This window comes from Ptychodera flava, chromosome 12, assembly GCF_041260155.1.
Source record: "Ptychodera flava strain L36383 chromosome 12, AS_Pfla_20210202, whole genome shotgun sequence".
NCBI classification, from domain to species: domain Eukaryota; kingdom Metazoa; phylum Hemichordata; class Enteropneusta; family Ptychoderidae; genus Ptychodera; species Ptychodera flava.
Genome location: NC_091939.1, coordinates 26,606,616 through 26,626,945, shown reverse-complemented (window position 1 = coordinate 26,626,945; position 20,330 = coordinate 26,606,616). Strand labels below are relative to the sequence as shown.

The following is a 20,330-nucleotide window of genomic DNA, read 5'->3' as shown; positions in this document are numbered from 1 at the left end:
GTCTCTTCCTTCTCTCTTTGTTTGATCTCCTTTTTCTGCTCCTTAAGCTTTTTCTTCTTCTCCTCTTTCCGTCGGCGCTTTTCACTTTCACTGAAGTCGCCGCTCACGCTGGACACTTGGCTGCTGTGGACGCTGGACACTTCGTCGCTCCTGACGGGGCTCACGGGCCGCGTTCCTTCGGAGCTGCTGCTACTATAGTGACGCCGCCTGTGAGAAGACACGAGTCGTATGTGGTCATTCACGTATTGAAGGTAACATTTTAAAATAGGCTATGAAATACACGTCACATTGACCCGTAAGTATGATTATAAAACTTTCTTCGAGTTACTAAATACTGTTGGTGAAGGATATTTTACTTGGGTTGTATAAACAGCCTCAAAAAAGCTTTCAAAGTCACATTCTGTGTCGTGCAATGTTTCTCTCGCACAATATATTATTCAGTGAACTCTCGACCATGACCAATCAACTTGAGTGTAAAACAAGTCATACGAAGATACATGTATATAGATAGAACATTATGATATATGAAAAGGGCACTAGAAACTATTGAAAGTTTGGTTGAAAAATAACAATTAGGGTACCTTCTCCTCTCTCGCTCTCTCCGTTTCTCTTTCTTCCTTTCCTTTCTTTCCTTCTTTTCCTGCTTTTCCTGACGTTTCTTCTCCCTCTTCACCTGGACCTCTTCCTTGACCTTGGCCACTTTCTCTTCTTGCTTCTTCTGTTTCTTCTGCTCGAAAATCTTTCTCTTCTTCTCCGCCTTCAGTCTCCTCTTCTCGGACTCGCTGAAATCGCCGCTGATGCTTGAGATGTCGCTGCTGTGCACGCTGCTAGGGTCGCTGGCTTCGCTGACGTCCGAGCTCCGGACGGACGACACGTACGACGATGAGCTGAAATCATAGTGATGATGATACGGTTAGAAACTATTGCAAACCAAGTAGCTGTGACATTGGTAAGTATATTATTTCTGTGTGAGGGGTTTCAACTACAGGTAGAATGCGCTTCGGGGACAGATATTCGGACTCAGATTTTAAAATACTTAACTGATCTACTGCTTGTGTGTGCTCATTCTGAAGGTCTTGCAGTGAATACAATTTTCTCTGTTCTATTTTGGTGAAAATCGAAAATTTAATTGAATTAACACAGGGATGTCGGCCATTTTCAATTCCCAGTATCGCTAAATTTAAGTCTGTTAATTTCTCTGTTACTAACATTTGAACTGTGACTTCTGATTTCTGTTATTCGTTTCAAATTATAATGTTTGAAAGTTTCCTTTACGAAAGTTTTAGCGAAATTTCAGTCTTTCATGGTCAAGGCGCATACTACTATAAGCTGCGTAGCAGTAAGCGTAATTGGTTGACTAAATTTTATAGCGACAGGCAGCGGTACAGCCAGAATAATTATACATGCACGCACCACATTTCTCATCGGCGTAAAACAGAATACACAGGCTAATTTCTGTCTCAATGATACAAGAAATTAATCTGATATACCATGATGTTCCTGGATTAAATTAAATTTACTCCCTACTTAATAAAATTTGCAAACTTCTAAGAAATTCAATGTGACCTATGACCTTAAAATTCAAAGACAAAACAAGTTTCTCCTCACCTAGAATCGCTGTAACTCGAATCTGAAAAGAACAAAAGCGGATATTATTAGAAAGTACAAAAACTTACTTATGGAAAGGTTAGAGGATTTATTCCACGGTTAAATGCTTTGCAATCTATTTTAACTTTATGTGATGATGAAACCATTCAGATAATGCTGACGAGTTTGTTAGATTATCCATTTTAAAAAAATTGTGGAAAATGTAACGATAACAGACAAAACCATGAACCTTCTGCATATAATATCATATTAAAACTCTACGATGAAAGGCAGCTAATCAATCCTGTTACACCCATATCGCAATTTACACCACATGTAAGCATGGCGGCACTCCTGCAAACATGGCCGAGCAATTGTTAACGGAAACATCGCCGGTAAATACCCGTAGTGCATGAATTCTATGCTCCGCAACACCAGATTCTGACGTGTTTCTGAAAATAAATCTTTGGCGTAATGATAAAAAGAAACTATAATGACATGTCCAATAATAAAAACGCAAGAAAAATAAACCCAAGAACTTCAAGCGGGAAAAGAAGGAACTGAAAAAAATTGCATTAGAGAAAACAAGATCGTTACGTTTCAAGAGAGTCTGTTAAAACATAGACAGCAGAGTACTGTCTATGCTTAAAATTGTTAAAATGTTGGCGTTGAGTTAGATTGTCGACAGGAATATTGGTTAGTAAGAGGACAAGAGTTGGAGATAGACGAAAAGACGAAATGACGAGGACGCAGACTGTGAGCGTTGCCAAGCTCTTGTTGGGCGTTGGGGTGTATATGACAAAACAGGGCAGTAGCCTGCAGGGGGAGGGGCAGCCTCCATAGAATTTTCCACACTTAATATGTAAATTTATGTCAATTACCCAAAATCCTAGCTGAGCTAGGATCTGCCCCATTGACAATTTGGTCAGGCTACGGCCCTGCATAAATAAACAAGCCGAAAATATTTGCGGGTAAATCAAGACCTGCAAGAGAAAAAAACCCGAAACCCTGTAAAAACACAAAAATTAAACAACGTTACTTCAAATTCGCCAATTCGATTGTAGGTAACGATCGACATGTATAAAACAAAATTTACTTTTTTTCTCTAAAATTTTTGAAAATGAAAAATCACCACACGTCAAACGTTTTACTTTTATTGCGAGGAAAAAACTAAGTAAAATTTAAAATAGAAAAATATTTTGAGATGTACGGCAGTAATCGTTTTTAAAGCAAGGGACGTGCAAGCTAATTATGTGCACGATTATCCTACCCACGCTAACTGTGCCCTGAACTACTGCAATGCTATTCCTTACTAAGTCACTTCAAGAGACACTCCAGGCCACCAAAACTAGTGTATATTTGTATGATCTCTTTCGAACTGAGGTTGCTTCTTTGTCATTATCTGTTTTATCACGGTCACTCTATCGTGTTTTATTATCTGCCATTTCATGATAAAAATTCTGAAATAATATACACTTTATGCTCACACGAGTTTGTGAAAACCGATCACTCATTTCAGTTTGATCGCTTTAGGACAGCGGTAATGATGATTGTACTTGTCTTGACGATTCGATCTGAACTCTAGATTGCGGAGCAAAGGTGCTGCAGCGTGAATTTATGTTATTAGCGTAGAACGGAGAAGCAAACAGCCAAAAAGTTTTGCGGCAAAAAATTAAGTTATAAGAGATGGACGAGTTTTCAGCAGGGGTATTCCTGGGCATTTCATAATGATCGATGTGCGATCCCCAAACACCAAACAAAATCAAACGATGTGTACCGTCACGTCGACGTCGTCTGCGTCGTCTTCGCCGCCGACTGCTGTCACTATCGCTGTCGGAACTATAGTAGCTGTCGTCTGAGCTGCCGTGTCTTCTTCCGCCACGTCGACGTCGACCGCCCTTTCCCCGCCGCCTTCTGTGTCTTCGTGACCCATCACTACCGCCATCATAGTCGTCGTCACTGTCGTCACTGTACCGCCGCCGTCTGCCACGCCCACGTCTTCGGCGTCCTCGACCGCCACCCCTATCGTCATCGCTCTGTGTGGTATGGGAATATGACAGTGATTTTACCTCGTAAGACAACATATCATAGTAAGTTTTTGCAAGGAATGGAATGATCCGTGAAAGGATATTTCCCGATGACTAGATAATATGGTGAGTTTTTGTGTCAGTGCCCAAGGAATTTCAGCCCCCTGCTCCTCCTCTATGTACGAAAACCAACGCTCCGAATTGTCGCATTAATTGTGCTTCATATTAACACGTTATGAAAGGACCCGTCGCAGGAGTCATATTCAACAAAACGAATAAAAGCAGCGTATTGTAACACCAACATTTCAAAAAAAAAACTATTTATAGGCTAGGCGTGAGTCAGAGATATAAGTAGATACTTTCGATAAGGTGCCGCCAATCTCAGCAATGATTCTTGCTGTGATTTCCATTGGCGGTGACAGGCACTACTTTTCAATGTATGTGTTTTGCAGAGGGACTCTGAAGACATTTATGATACGTCATCACGTGTTGTTCACTTGGATGGTGAGTAAAATAAGTCTTAATCTAAATTTTTGCCGTCATCATCGGATTTGTGTATGTTGACTAGGATTTCCACAGAAAAAAAATAAGTTGAGAAGCGAAAACGTGTACTTACGTCAGAATACGATGAATATGAGTCGCTGTAGTGACGACGTCGACGACGACCACCACCACCTTTGCCTCTGCGACCTCTCCGACGGCCGCCGCCGCCTTCATCGCCCGACGCATCGTCACTGTCGCTGTAATAACTGTCATAACTTCTCCGTCGCCGGCGTCGCCGACGTCGCCGTCCACCACCGCCCTCGTCGTCGTAGCCCCTAGAATCCCTTGAGTCGTAACTGTCATCGCTGTAACTATCACGATGTCGTCGTCGACGGTGTCTCCGACCTGATCGTCGTCGTCGTCGTCCTAAATGGTATTTATGATTCATTATTACGATTCGTAGAAGCTTTTTGTTGTTAGCAGTACAGTAGTGTCGTGTGCTGTAGTTGAACTTGTCGTCAAATGAGTGGCATGGTCATGTACAATCGTCATATGCAGTCAAACCTTTTTGTCGTCATTTTTATCCATACCCTGAAAACAACTTTGTATAGCGTTTTATGCTCGGTAACCCCATCGCCGCACAAAAACATGGCGAAAACAAAAATGGGACATGCAATCAGGTTAATGTAATAAGAAGACAGAGTACATAAAACACAAACACAAACAAAACAGATAGACAAAGACACACATGAAAGGTTGCCTGTATAGTATCCAGGCTTCTGCTGTATTGAGATACTGTTAGTTAACATTAGTGAAGAAGTTTATACAGTCAGCCGGCCATTCTTTCTCCAAATATCCGTCAAAAAAGTAAATCAAATGATATGAGCTTATCAATTAATCCCTCCCTCTTCCTACCCCGTTTTTACTATGGATCAAATAATATTCTATGAACCGCACGACACCAGTGCAATTCAAAAGACTTGGGTACTGGGATTGTATCCACTCAACATTATTTCGTTCCTTGGTTTCTGTTTACGTATTGGAGAAAGAACGGCGACCTGGTTCTGAAGGTCTGATTGTCGGTTTTGTCACTCGGCCACAAAATGAGCGTCGATCTGCATTGAAAAGACGTAAACTTGGTAATTAGTCGGCAGCTTGCATCGATAGGACGCCAGATAGTACCAGTACTGGCGCATTGCATGCCGGGATTCCTAATGTAAACTGGGGTAAAAAAAGAGAAGGGAACAATAGCCATTGTCATGCAAGTAAGAACAGAGTAAAGGAGCATTTCTCAATACGTCTAGCGTTGTCGATTACTTACGGTCATCGTCATCTCCGGAATAACTGTCATCAGAGTACGACCTTCTCCTCCGCCGACGACGACCGCCGCCACCGCGCCGTCTTCCGCCATCGCCGTCACGACTATCATCGCTATAGTCTGAGTAGGAGCTATCCCTGATAAGTTATGAAAAGACAACATTCTCACTGCTTTATAGTATTCCATTTCAACCCATCATTTCATTTTATTCCGCTTCTATTGTTCTAATTTAAATTGTACGCCATACTTTGTCTTTAAATATAATTTTGTTCCTCAAAACACCTTTCCATTTTCAAGTTGATATTTGCCTTTTCTAAGACACCACACTTTCGGTATAAATTTCAGCGTCGACAAGAGATTTAAAAACGCACAATTTTACGACGACCGAGCAAAAGTCCAGTCTCAGACAAATGGTTGTGTTAGGAGTGAATCGGCACACCATTTAGTAAATTCTATTAAATTACACCGATCACTTGATTTTGGAAGGCACAGGTGTATGGGAGGTAAAATTTATCGTTGCAGTCGAGAACTTTATGAAACGAACAACTTAACCAATACAGTCAAACAATGTCATGTCTCCTTTGTCTTTACTGGGGTTCCACTACCTGAAAAATATCTTACCTGTGTCGTCTGCGATGCCTGCGACCTCCTCTGCGCCTTGACCTCGACCTATCGCTGTCCGAATCCGAGTAACTGCGTCGTCGTCGCCGCCTTCGCCGCCGCCTGTCACGACTGTCATAGCTATCGACGCTGGAACCCCCGTCGCTATAGCTCCGACGTCGAGATCTGCGATGTCGCCTTCGCCTACGGTCACGGCCATCGCCACTTCCGACGTCTGTGCCGCTGTCGTCGCTTGAGTAGGATCTATGTCGCCGTCGTCGGCGATGTCGTCCGCCACCTAAAAGTTTTGAAAATAATAAGTTGCAGTTATGAATATATGGAATCTGTTTCAATTTGACATGTAGCTGAACAAGTTTTGAGAGTCACACCAAAGTTATGGTGAAACTTCCGAACGGTTTTCACCACTCACTTAAAACTACTTTCCACCACAATCCATATGCCGTCAACGAGACAACGATATTTGTTATCTGACACTTCTCGAAAAACAGTGCAGTTTTTCATGTCAGTAGTTAACTTAATGGGTAAGAAACCTTAATCTGATGAAAATAGACCAAAGAAAACATTCTGATAGCCCCACGGTAATTCCCTTTGTAAACTAACTCACCCCGTCTCGGGTACACTCTTACCTCGTCTGTGACCTCTATCATCGTCATCGTAGCTTCGGTCACTGCGGGAGTCACTGCTACCATGTCTGCGCCTGCGGTGGTGTCGTCTCCTGCGCCGGTTACCACCGTCCCTTGAGTCCCGGCTGTCGTAGGAATCACTCGAGTACGACCGGTCCCTAGAATGAGATCCACGCCGTCTATGATGACGTCTACGGTGACGTCGACGCTCTCCACTCACTATACTGCCACCGACACCGCTTTCTATGCTATCGCTATCACTATACCTGCGTTACACAAACAAATTAGCATTTACAGTCGTGCGTGCACGTGCATAGAGGAGGTGAGTTTAGTCTTGCTGAACGAGAGAGAGAGAGAGAGAGAGAGAGAGAGAGAGAGAGAGAGAGAGAGAGAGAGAGAGAGAGAGAGAGAGAGAGAGAGAGAGAGAGAGAGATATAGACGGTCTACAGCAGGGGTAGAAATAGGGCCGAGGCTTAGACATAAACATACATAGACGTAGATTGAGAGTTCTAGCAGGTATTCGAAGGACGACAAAATTATGAGGAAAATGAGCTTTCAGAGACAGGGAAACAGAAAGATGGATAGAGTTAGCGGGACTTTTTTATTGAATAAAATTTTCGAAGGATATGACAGAGGATGCCTACCTGGGCATAGAAAAACAGTCGCTGGTGTACATGACAAGTCAGATAGAATAGATACGTTCGGGATGAAAATAGGAGCAAGTAAGAGACAAACACACTGATTCAGGTGACTCAAGCAATGTGAAATAGAAGACCGAGGTACATGTATTGTATTTGTGCCACAGCTGTGTCGCCAAAGCTACACTTCCTATTCTATTGCCTCCGGGATCGGTTAGTACGTGGCGCACATGCTATTTTGGTCACACTGCGAAAGCCATTTGTGTGAGGCACACAGTGCAAAAACTATCTTGAAATTCACTGAAACAACTACACGGCAAAGAGCTGTGTTTGAAATGCTGTTGTTGTTATTATGCGAATTTCAACAGTGCGCGGTTGCAAATCAAAAGAACGGACAGTACAGTAACTGTAGTCTTGTTTTAAAGTGTTCTTACCTCCTCCGCCGGTGGTGCTTTCCTTTCGCAATAGCGATATCGTCATCGTACTGTCCGTAGTCAAGATAGGGGAGCCCATCTTCGCCTTTCCGTTTACGAGCTAGGTAGAAAACGAACACGATGTGTTACAAGAAGCCCTGGTGTTTTTGATAAAGTTTCTATATTTTGTTCGTGGTGTAGGTGTGTTCTGCAGGAGACCATACTCGTGTTTATTTCGCTTTCCGTTGTCGAAATTAAGAAATATAAGTGACAGTTACTCTCAACGATTTCATGGGTCACCGAGTCTAATATTGGACAAGCTTCCTGATGTCCATTTTTGTCCACTGGTGTTTTGACTCCAAATGTTTTGGAGTTACTGACCCGATTTTGATGTGTTCCGAAGGATGTGTGGCAACAGTTAAAAAGACACATCTGACTGTCTTGGTTTTGCAGAAGTTCAACTGGTCATCTTTATTATCTCTAATCGATATCATGTTGATATTTTTCCGACTCTGAAAGACGTCATTTCTCATTAAAAATCGCAATCAGCTCTCTCTAGCTCTTCTGACAGGTTTCCATGGAGATCACCATTAATTTGTGTTCTTTATGGCAATGAATCTTGGATATCAACCGAAAATTATATCAGATGTTATAGCCTCCGCTCTGCAGTTTCAATCGTCCTGTGCGACGGTTTAATTATGTTCCCAAGCGTTTGTGAAAACCTTACCTTTGATGAACTCTCCCGTGTCGCTCTGGACATAAACGCCCCTCGTAGTTGTCCAGTCCATGAGCTCTTCATTTTCACCGAGACCTAACATCTTCCTCGCCGTCTTATCGTCCTTTTTGAATTCCTTGTACTCGTCTTCCGTAAAGTAGTGGTACTGTTTTATCTTCCTGCCGCTTTTGGTTCGCACGTAGGTTTTCACCCGTCGCTTGGCTGTTAGGTAATAACAAAATCCACAGTTATATTAGACGAGTTTAGTGCAGTTAACCTGCACGCGCACGTCATCAGAACCATGAAATTAAACAGTCAGAGGACCTTTCGACATGGATGTCCAAGAAAGGCGCCCTCTCCAGTGCCTTCATAGTTTTCCGTAATGTTTCGAACGTCCTATTTTATTACCATAGAATGCCCTAGCTCTTCCAAAGGAAACTTCATGCACGCCCTATCACAGGTCACAAACAGCGATGACCTAATACTAGTAATTTGTAAATCAGACCGCGGTCACTCCCATCTTATACTTGTCTTAGAAACAACCCTCAAACTAAAGTCACTCATTTAAAAAGATCTCTACAATACTTACGAACTTCTCGTTGTCTTCTTTCCTCCTCAAGTCGCTCCTGCTCCTCTTGGTACTTTCTCATCGCTTCCTCCGCGGCCAGCCTTTGTTCCTGTCAAGAGGACATAGAATTTGAGCATCACTCTTTCGCTGTTTTCATTTCTATATACTGAATCAGCAGAATGGAAAATGATTGGTTAATCTATGTTGGTTAACAGCAGTTTATAACACGTATGTAAAATTTAAACTCACAAGACTTCCGAATTTATCGCCCGGTATAATTTGCATGGCTAAGCGGCGATGGCCCTAATAATTTCACAATAGACCGAGTACACTCAACATGCACAGTCGTTCTTGTAAGGGTGACGTGATTCATATATGATAAAAATTGTAGGCGTTCTCATGAATCATAAAGACGATTTCTCTGGACAATAAAGACAAGTAAGTGAAGCTGTACAACCTACCTCCTCTATGACGTCGAGAATACCCCGTATGTACCAGTAACTGTGGCGAAATCCGCCGCCGATGCGAAGGTATTTGTGCTGTTAATTGATAAATTTGAAAAACAAATATTAGAACGACCGGAGAAAACTTGAAAAAAAACAAAAACTAAAAACCCAAGACGAAGACAAAATCCTAAACGACAGGCCACTCTGCAACAGTCAAGTATTCTTAAACCCTTTTGAAGGCCAACGATGTATACCAACCTTCTTCGTTTTGTCTTGTGTCACCAGGGAAGCAATGAGCAAGAATTGCATTTATATAAGCTTTGGCGTCATGCCAGAAGAATTTTCGAAGTCTTTTCTACTCACCTTTTCGCATTCTGCATGATCTGCATGGAGTTGACAGCGGTAACATTCCTCTTCCCCGAGAGGCTGTATCAACATAAAAATTAAGTTCAATTTCATCAACATTTGTTGCTTGAGGTAGCAGAAACTCTCGGTCACAGGTAAATTTAACCCTACAACATGCAAATTACTTTCAATTCTTAAATTAACGATGTTAATTTTAATGGCAAGTTTACAGGAACTGATTGCCTAATGAGGTGTAGAACTACGGCCAATAAAATTTCTATAGAGTTAAAGCATATCTACAGAGTAGATCGTCCGTCCGCAATACAAAAGGGAACTTTATTATGATACGATTCTACACATCATAAGTTAAACTTTTCACCACTACTGTAAGAGGGAGATCTGAAAAGAAACGTAGAGTTGAAAGACTCACCTTTCGCGGCGTGTGTTTCGGCCTTTTTCCTGGTGGCCGTCTTTCGATTGGGGGCGCTGTCACGAATGTGATATACCTTGTGGCTTGTTCACCCCTCGAACTCTGTGAGACATGAAGAAAACATTAATAAAAAAGATTAATGCTATATATACATGATAAAGTGCCCCTTTAAAACAGAAATGTCAAACAATTTCTGAACGACATGGCTTTATGAAAACGAGACGTAAAATACGCATGGTAAAGTGGGCTTCTAAAGCAGAAAATGTCAAACCGTCTCTGACTCAACACAGCTTGGCAAAAGCAAGGCATAACATATATAACGCTCTGTACATACTACTTAGCTAGCAGTAATTAAAATTCCCAGTGCGTGACAAACAGAAGCACCTATGAATTCAATCATGCGTTTCATGAGAAATTACAGCACGGGTCGGTGTGTTTTACACCTTGCGTTCGCGTGTAATAAACATGTATTACACAAAGTTGGCCCTTCCCTTGTCAACTGTCTTTTTCTCTGGCTGTCTTAATTGACAATGAAATTATAGTCGAGGCTGGCAGATGTTCAATCTTCGAGCGTCACAGCCGACCTGGGAGAAGGTACTCCCTGTAAACACTTCTCACAACCCATGGGGCCTTGTCTGCAATACTGGCGCCGAGCTACGAAATTATGTAAGTTTCGAAATTATATAAGCGCAATTTAAACAGATTAAATATAAATGCTTCTATATGTTGTTGTCAAATTAAATAAGCAAAACAATAACTTAAACGAATTCACCATCGAGCTTCCTCATTACAATTTTACATACACTTCAAAAGTGAATTTTCCCTCTTGCCGAAAGCGTTTGTTCCGGGCATTTTTCAGATAAAACTGTAAAATAAGAATTGGGGATGTTGGGGTGGGGTGGGGTGGGGTAGGGCAGCCCTATACTCCTTTTCCTGCCAAGTCCATATTTCACCACCAGGTCAAGATGATTAAAATTAATGAAACACAACGTATTCCATATGATGTATTTTAACATCATACTGTACATTTGAAGGCTGTTGAAAACATAATACTGTAAAGTTGATTTTTTTGGGAGAAAAGATGCTATGACATACCAAACCAAGTGGGTGAAAATACGTCATGTTTTGGCGCAATGCCGCTTTTTCTTGACTTGGCTGATGGGGAAGTGATACAGTTATTACTGTCTGGCAGGAAAAGGGATACAGCTTGTGTACATGGAATTATAGTCCATTAATAGTCAGGTGAACTTTCAGATTCGATATATATATATATATATATAATATATATATAATATATATATATATATATATATATATATATATATATATATATATATTTATATATATATATATATATATTAACCAAGCAATAGGGTGGAATGATTAATATGCTGCATTTTGCTTCACGTACACATAAGGAAAATTATATATATATATATATATAGATATATATATATATATATATATATATATATATATATATATATATAATATATATATATATATATTAACCAAGCAATAGGGTGGAATGATTAATATGCTGCATTTTGCTTCACGTACACATAAGGAAAATTATATGTGTCGATTCGCTTACATACACCAATTTACCGGTACGAACACACACTTTTCCTCAGGTGTACTTAATTTGTATTCAAGAATGTAAAGTGCATGATGCAAACGGAATATTGAAAAGTAAATATAATCTGTTAACGATGCAGTCATTTCAACAGTGTATCCGTTTTGCAGTTCGTTGCTCTGTTGATGGACCAGGCCACTCGAGCAGGAATGGATGAATATCTTTTATGACACGAATAACTATGTGCAGCTTGGGAAATGAACAGATGTTGAATTATCTGACAAAACGAATCAGTTTAACGTAACGAAAGTCAAACGACTAACTAGAGTGGCAAATACTGTCTTTTTGTGGCTTCGTTATCGGTTGTCTGAGGCTACAGGCGCGATAACATTTTAGAGAGTTGCCAGGGCTCCCGGACTGTATCGGAGAGAAGTCAGTTACCATGGCACAGTATAGACAGATCAGGATTGCCGGGAGTGCTCAATGACGTAATCGCGAGTAACCTTTTGCAAAAAAAAGTAATTAAGTAATCCCCCTGTTGATATAGTAAAGTGACTCGACGTTTTATATGGACTTTTTCACGCAACGTTGAGTTCCTCTTTTGATCAGAGTACGGTGGAAATTTATCACATCCGAGTAACCATGGCGACAATTAAGTAGAAGTAGCGCCGGGAGTGAGACGCTTTACCGGTTTCATATCGAAATGCCAACGTTCATTTTGCTGGTTTTCCACTCTCACTGCACTATTTATTGTTAATTTCTTTCAGTTTGTGCGAGACCAACCCTCATATGTATGTATATATATATATATATATATATATATATATATATATATATATATATATATATATATATATATATATATATATAATATATGCATAGATGTGAGTATATGTGTATATTCGGTATATATCTGTATACATCAAATGCGTGTAGCGTATGTGAATATGTGTTAGTTTTTCGTGATTATTTTTCTTGATTTTTCAACGTAGTTCTACTGTTTTGTTCACTAATTTTGCATTCAATCAAACAACTTAAGCTCCCGCAAAGCATTCTAAAAGGTGTACTTTGCTAACTCCTTGTTTGTTGTTTTGGAGAGCCTTTTACCTTCCTTTGACACCAACTCGGGTATCTCCAGTATTTTCAGTAACAATGCAATTCAACTTAAATGTTGTCATTGCAGCACCTAAGTTGTTCTCTTTATCTTCAAGTAGCCATTAAAAGAGACTTTGATTTCAATTGTTGTTTTAGACAGAGTTGGCAGTACAGGCCAAGCCCTGAGGCAATTCAAAGTGTGTCAGCACAGGGTCTATGCTGTTTTAAAAGCGAAAGACTCTGCGTACCCTGCTCCGGCCACGATGCCATAGAATTTGGACACTTCTTGCACTTGACCGTGGTTTGCCTTGTCCGTTCGCACTTTGTACTTCGGAGCTACCGACGCTCAAGAAAATCGATACCCTTCCTTTAGTATTAAATTGTTTGGCCCGGTCACAATGGTGGGCTGTGGCATCCTTAAGGATCATTACCCCATCAATCATCTTTTAAGCTGTTCATTCCCTATTATCGCCATCTTCATACACTGAGAAACGATGGCGAGCAGCCAAAGTATCGAAAAACTTAATTTTTTTGCAGGACATTATTTTTGGGTTCTTTGTTACTCAAATTTAAAGCAAGAAAGACTCGAAGAAGGTTGGCTCAATTCTACCGAAACGACGTCGGGGTCTATATCTCCAGTCACTCTGAAAAGCCATGCTCACGTGACTGTCTACTATTACTGTCTGTCTGAAGTGACGTAACGTATGGAATTTTCATGTATCGACATATTTCAATCGATTGCATATTTCAATTATTTGCCGACGCGCGATCCTTCAAAGTAAGCGCACTTAATCCGATGACCGCAGGCAAAGCCAACCCAGACACAACACGCACCTGTACAAAACTGTGATCTTCCAACCTTTCAAAATATACGCTTTCAACTCGACAGGCGCTTTGGCGTTCTATTATTTAAGACACTTTTGGAGCACATTCCCGTCGAACTGTTCCCGGGGCGCTCTGTATAGTTAATGCAAGTGAGCATCTCGGCTTTCTATCGACAGACCATTTTAGTGTTTGCATTCAAACATGTTTACATGGTCTGAGCGACAGAGAAACACTTGCTTCGATCTCCACACAAAAGACCGCTTGTCCTCCTCGACGATTGTTCTTTTGCCCTCTGGGCGCAGCCGACCTCGAGATTTCAAGTTACCGTCTCACAGAATGTCACAGGTAACTAGCCCTGCGTGCGCTCAAATCGACACGTTTCTCTCACTCAGTCAAAAACAAGAGCTGTACTTCAGTTCCACATGACGGTCTGTCGAACAAAGGGACTTAAAAATCACTTATCATTATGCCACAAAAGTATCTGAACGATATGACTGATTGACCACTTAGTTTTATTGTGCACAAAATTGAAGGTCTTTGAGATTGACGTACATTAGCACAAGTGCAATTATTTATCAAACCATGGCGAACTATTGAGCCTTGACGACCTCAGATCGCGCGTGAGGCATGCTGCATGTATGAAGGGACATGAACCTTATATTAAGTAATGGGAGACTAAACACTGAATAGCACCATAGACTCGTTGCTACGCGATAATCTGTCCGTATACGTTCAGAGACTGCGCGTCCGACGATACTGTACAGTAGCTTTAATGACTTTTATCAGGTACCCCTCTCTCTCTCTCTCTCTCTCTCTCTCTCTCTCTCTCTCTCTCTCTCTCTCGCTCTCTCTCTCTCTCTCTCTCTCTCTCTCTCTCTCTCCTCTCTCTCTCTCTCTCTCTCTCTCTCTCTCTCTCTCTCTCTCTCTCTCTCTCTCTCTCTCTGCTTTTATCGTTGATACAACCTACCGTATAGGTGAACATTTCTTTGAAAGTGTCACGGCAGGCTGAGTATACTATAGGGTTTGAGGCATTTACTTGGCTGTTTACTGATTGAGTCGTTGTCAACTCTCATTATTATCGCCAAGGCGGGGGAAAATCGAATGCACAGGATGCAAAAGGGTGATTAACCGGTGATCGTTCATCAACCTTTTTTTTTCAAAATTCGGTGTAAGGTGCATTATATTATAAACAATCCAGGTTTTAATTTCTTACAGTATAAATGAAAATATTTCCCTCAAGGTACTGATATCACAACGGTTTAACTGAATCGGGTTTGCCAGTAGAATTTGACATGTTTTACCAAACAATTTGCATACATACTTAAGAATAATATAATTATCCAAGACATCTGTCTTGTAGTTGAACTTGATTGGGGGAACCACATCACGCCGTGCACGAAGAGAGATCTAATTCCTCCCCTTTCAATGCACGTAACCACGGCGATTCTGGTCCACCTTCATCTTTTAGAATGGCTGTGTGGCATAATAAGGGTACTAGATTCTAGAAGCGTTTTACACTGCACAAAGCTGACAGGATCGGTGTCATTCCATATCCTTATTCTGAAAGATTGAATAGTGTCTTTTTAAGCTAAGGGACCCTTTGAAACGCCTTCTAGATTATCCTTAACAGTGGAAGATTTCGGATGAAATATTAACTATTCTCAGCATTTTTTGTTATGGTGTAGGCCTAACCATAATGTTCTGAGTCGTGTCAAAATTCCGAAGATTGAGTATGTCTGTAGAAGGAAAGGTTTGAAACGTAGAATTTGAGATGCCATGATGCTGGCGTTTTTTAAAGTTACACGTATTTTGAATTCTTAGCGATGGCAGAAACCCGGAAGAAATATTCACCGACAACTACCAGTTGCGATAGCTTCAAGGATTACGGGTCTTGGCCAACTTGCGTGACTTTTGTTGGCATACAGTCCGCTGTACACACACACAGGACCATAGCACAGAGAATAACACGAATTTCTGAGCCAAATAACATGAATACGCGACACTTGAGACCCACACAGGGTGTTTTATGACAGTTTTACACCGGTGACCTTTATTCGAAAAACATGTCCATTAGTGGAAACCCTCTACAATTTACTCAACCGCTGACTAATTTACGTGACGCAGGTTTAATCTTAGCATTCCGCCTCGCCAGAGCCTCGTTTTAGCGATGATGTCATATTATTGGCATAGGTACACATAGAAACAAGAAGATTTCAACATTAGTTTGTTGTTATGGAGGTTTCTAGTACAAATTAAAAATAAAGAGTTCTGACAAAATAACCGGGATAACTTCAAAGGTTGTGAGACCAACACTCTCTGCCTTGATGTCGGTCCTTCTCAATCTGCCTGCCTCTGTCTATGTGTCCTCAGTCCCTACGGGTTTGTCTCTCTCGTTCTCTCTTTTACGTATCTACCCAATGAAAAGTTCTTTCAGACGCCATCTATCCCTAAATTAACATCTACCTGTATATGCCCTTGAACTCTCCAACATGACATTTTCCTGACAAATAGATTAAAATCACGACATGATTGATTGATTTGTAAAGCTGTGCAAACAATAATACATTTTAATTAAGTTATTAATATGGTAAAAATGTGTTTTCGATTCATGATATCCTTTATTTGTTTACCCATACGAGCAAATTATGAAATCATGTTACAGATCTTACGTTGCGGATATGTGGTGATTTCATGTGACTATTCGGGTCCGTAGGGAATGGGTCAAAACATTTCAAAGGTTCTAAATAACATTCTGACATTCTACATATGCTCAGCAGCTTGGGCGCCGGAGGTCGTGCATGATGATATATGCTGCGCACACAAATTTGTCACTGGCATCTTGCTATCAGCGTGTGGTGTGACGAGTATATTTTTGCGTCGGCAACGATCCAAGGATCATGAGTGCGTAAAAGCGTAGGGTTTGTGTCCAATAATTATACGAGTTGTTTTTAAAATAATCTTGTTCATAAAAGAGCGTCGCTTATCGACGATAACAGGGTTATCGATATGGAACAAAGGTATGTCAATCCGGCGACATTTGATGATTGTGATTCGTCGCCATAGGCTTGTTGTCAGGGCCACTATAATGCCTTTATAACACAGCAGTTCAGGGAGTATGATGTATATATGTTTATATTGTGTAACGACTTTCTTATCTCCTATATATGACAAAATGGTACCGATTATGAAATAAATAAACCTTCTGTGACATTGATTGCGTTAACTTCGATAAACTTTAATTTATTTTGTTTTTGCGAAGTCCATCAGCTCGCTGGAACAATACCAGTGCGTGACCGTACATTCCTTGTGGCTGTTTGCATCACCAAACTTACTATTTTCCTCATATCGCACTGTTGCGAGCAATATCATGACTGGTTACTGCTTACTTTGTGGACATGGAGGTCAAAAACCAGATAAAACACTATCATTGTCAAGAAGTTTGACACAATCGCATTCTGCCGTGTGAAGACTGAACAATCGATCGACGCTTGTTGGTCGTGTCCAGAGGATAGAGAACTCTGACAATCCGGAGTGCTTTCGGGCTACGGGATATTTTATGTCCTTTATGTCTTTTTTGAGAATATTGATGTAATTGCGGATAATTTGAGAAGCAATAAGGAATGGATATAATGTAAGGTTGTGCTTTCTCACAGACAACACTTGTCCGTGTTCAGTCTCCCCATTATTTCTTGCAAAATGTTCTATGCTCAAACATCACTGATATTACATGGTATAGTCTCGCGTACATCTTGAAGGCAGCAAACCACACACGAGGAAGCTTTCAAATTGCCAGTTTTTAGGGCTGTAGTCCTGCCTCAATAAGCCAAAAGTCAGGAATTGGTTTGTCGTTATCACTAAACGCCTGTGAGGGGCGATGCCACAGTCTAAAACACAACCGATTATTCCGCGAGTGATTAGTATAATGTCACACGTTCTTTAGCGGTTGCTGTTGTGTAATTGCAAATGTTCGTCCGTTTGCGCCGAGGCCTGAAATACCCGCTGTCTTTAAAGTGCTTAAATTGGACATCTTGAGACGGACACTTCTCGAAAAGTGGACAATTTCAGAATTATTTCTCTACACACTTGTGAGAACAACGTGCGTCCTTTGCGAGAACAATATACCCTCCCTCATGTCAAACAGCTGCAATATTTGTTGTTTTCACTCTGCAACCACTTTCTGTTATATCCGTCAGCCTTTCTGAATGTCCCTCACTATTCAGTGCGCGCGACAAATTCCGAAACAACCCTTCTTACAAGCCAATAAGCCGGAGTGACTGGGGCATTGTCCGAATTAAACACCCTCCACTCAGATTCTGGCGTGCTTTTACTCGCCACCGAAGTTACCATAGCAGCGGCGTGTTGTTCGTTTCAATTACGTACGCTTTCACGTCCACGTGATTTAATATCTACAGAGCCGCGCAAAGTAAATTTGACTTTAATTTCAGATGGAATTACTGTGTGAACGCTTGTAACCATAGGAAATTGACTCGGTTAAACTGAAAATGCTACTATCTAAATTCACTTTTGATGCAATTGTTTGGGTTTCGAACTCTTCACAGAGACGAAGGGATTTTCCTCAAAAAAAATCCACTGATTTAAATCAGCAGTATCGATCTTCAAACTGCTGTCTTCTACACGGCCTTTGTGGGATTTTTCATTCTCTCGCTGCCATACCCCTCATACTATGTACACATACCGTCGTAGTCAGGGTGTGTATAACCTTGCGGACACTCTAGGCTGTGTATTATGGGGGTTCAAAAAGATATGTTGTGTACACAATCATACATCAATTATACGCTAGAAAAGTTCACGCCCACCACATAGTGTGTTCGTGGGGGATTTTTGGTCAATCGATAATCGGGAAATATATATGGACTTCTGAACGACATAAAATGTAGAGTTTTCAGTTTTTCGAGTTTTAACTTAGCAGAAATGTTATGCCCTGACATATTTACACAAAAAACGGCGCGGCGTGATTATTGTGTAGCCCTTTCGAAAGTTGTGCAATGCTCGCAGATTGATTCTGTCGTCACGTTCAATTATGCTTGATTTGCCGATCGAGTGTAACCGTGGTAACGCGAGAATTTGCGCGTGATGGTTGCTTTTTTCTTTTGGTGAGTCACTCGCATGAATCAACTCTCTGTCGAAACGAGCCAGGTTATAACTCACGGCGGAATTTTAATCCTGGGGTCGCTTGCTCCTCCTACCAGACTACTGTAACTTGCCCTGACCTGATTTCTCGGTCGCTCATTGCAACTTGAAGATTGGGTCTTATTTTTCCACGGCAAAAAACATTTTCCCCGGTCAACCCGTCATCGACGCTCTTCTGAGCTTGTTAATTGAAAGTCTGTCCGTCCCCACGGCCTGAAAGCATCGGGTTACTTAACACACACACAGCCTTGACTCCGAAAGTTAAGACCAAGAAATTAAGTCGCTCGTAGGGTTTTTGTGTGACATGTGCAGCGAACAAAGGACAAGAGAATTGGCACATCACTGTGGAAGAACAAGAAACCCTTGGACCCTGTGGCATGGCTCTAAGTCGCTCTGTTTTGAATTTCAATTTCTATTACAGGTGAAATGTTAGTCCGCGTATCGCGTATCCACGCAGTGTTTTGCAGTAGCCACGAACGAAACGCGCACTGTTGTCAGGGACGGGAGTTTGCGCAATCGTTTCACATAGGCCCGGCTGATCCCACGGGCCAACAAAACAAATCCCATTTGGAGACTGATTTGCAGTAAAAAGCCCTCAATCTTTCCCGGCCTTTTGTGGCTCGGAATTTATTCTTTTAGTATCAACAAATCCGTAAGCCATCGCCGCATAACGATGTATCGCATGAAATATTTGAGTGTGATTTTCAAAAGGACTGGGAGAAAGACTTAAAGACCCTTTCTGAGTGAATTGTTCCCCGCAAGTATTCTAAAGTACTGTGTCATCAGTTTCCCTCCTTTCAAGTTGGCAACGACTTTTAGAGGCTCTTACAGAGAAAATATGTCAAGAGATTTCTATTGATGTCTTTGAAATGAAATCAAACATCAAATGAAATCAGAAATCTTTACTTTTGCCAAGTAAGTCTTTCTGAAAGGAATTTACACTTAGCCTTAACACAAAAACTACTTCAGATTGTTCATCAGTTGAATTTTCTATCCATATATGAAAAAGTTTTATCCAAATTACGTTTACGCGAAAAAGTCCGAGACAGCCATTGATTCAATAACGAAAGGAAATAATGTTTGAGAACATTTCAGTCAAATCTTGTTCTCCGCTACATTCTCTGTATCCGTCTTTCTTGCATACGCAAAATAAGAAGTTTAGTCTAAATTTAAAATCCATGTACCTACTTATCTATCTATCTATCTATCTATCTATCTATCTATCTATCTATCTATCTATCTATCTATCTATCTATCTATCGATTTATCTATCTATCTATCTATCTATCTATCTATCTATCTATCTATCTATCTATCTATCTATCTATCTATCTATCTATCTATCTATCTATTTAGTATCTATCTTATCAACTATCTATCAAATTATCTCATCTAACCATCTCTCTATCTAATTATCTATCCATCTAATTTATATGTCTCATTATCTACCTACCTAAAGACATATCTAT

At 40.8% G+C, this 20,330-nt stretch overlaps 1 protein-coding gene across 1 annotated transcript in view; it reads right to left on the bottom strand.

Moving 5' to 3' along the window:
* LOC139145533 (trichohyalin-like) overlaps positions 1-20,330 on the bottom strand; it is a 32,164-nt gene that overhangs the window by 9,493 nt on the left and 2,341 nt on the right. The window contains exons 3-16 of the mRNA XM_070716761.1: positions 10,215-10,316; positions 9,803-9,865; positions 9,455-9,532; positions 9,015-9,102; positions 8,438-8,647; positions 7,732-7,831; positions 6,663-6,925; positions 6,037-6,313; positions 5,419-5,552; positions 4,231-4,523; positions 3,365-3,623; positions 1,609-1,630; positions 582-887; positions 1-207 (exon numbers count right to left, since the gene is read on the bottom strand). The exon at positions 1-207 is cut by the window's left edge and continues 51 nt beyond it. Coding sequence (XP_070572862.1) covers positions 1-207; positions 582-887; positions 1,609-1,630; positions 3,365-3,623; positions 4,231-4,523; positions 5,419-5,552; positions 6,037-6,313; positions 6,663-6,925; positions 7,732-7,831; positions 8,438-8,647; positions 9,015-9,102; positions 9,455-9,532; positions 9,803-9,865; positions 10,215-10,316 — 2,402 coding nt within the window. The remainder of the gene's footprint in view (positions 208-581; positions 888-1,608; positions 1,631-3,364; positions 3,624-4,230; positions 4,524-5,418; positions 5,553-6,036; positions 6,314-6,662; positions 6,926-7,731; positions 7,832-8,437; positions 8,648-9,014; positions 9,103-9,454; positions 9,533-9,802; positions 9,866-10,214; positions 10,317-20,330) is intronic.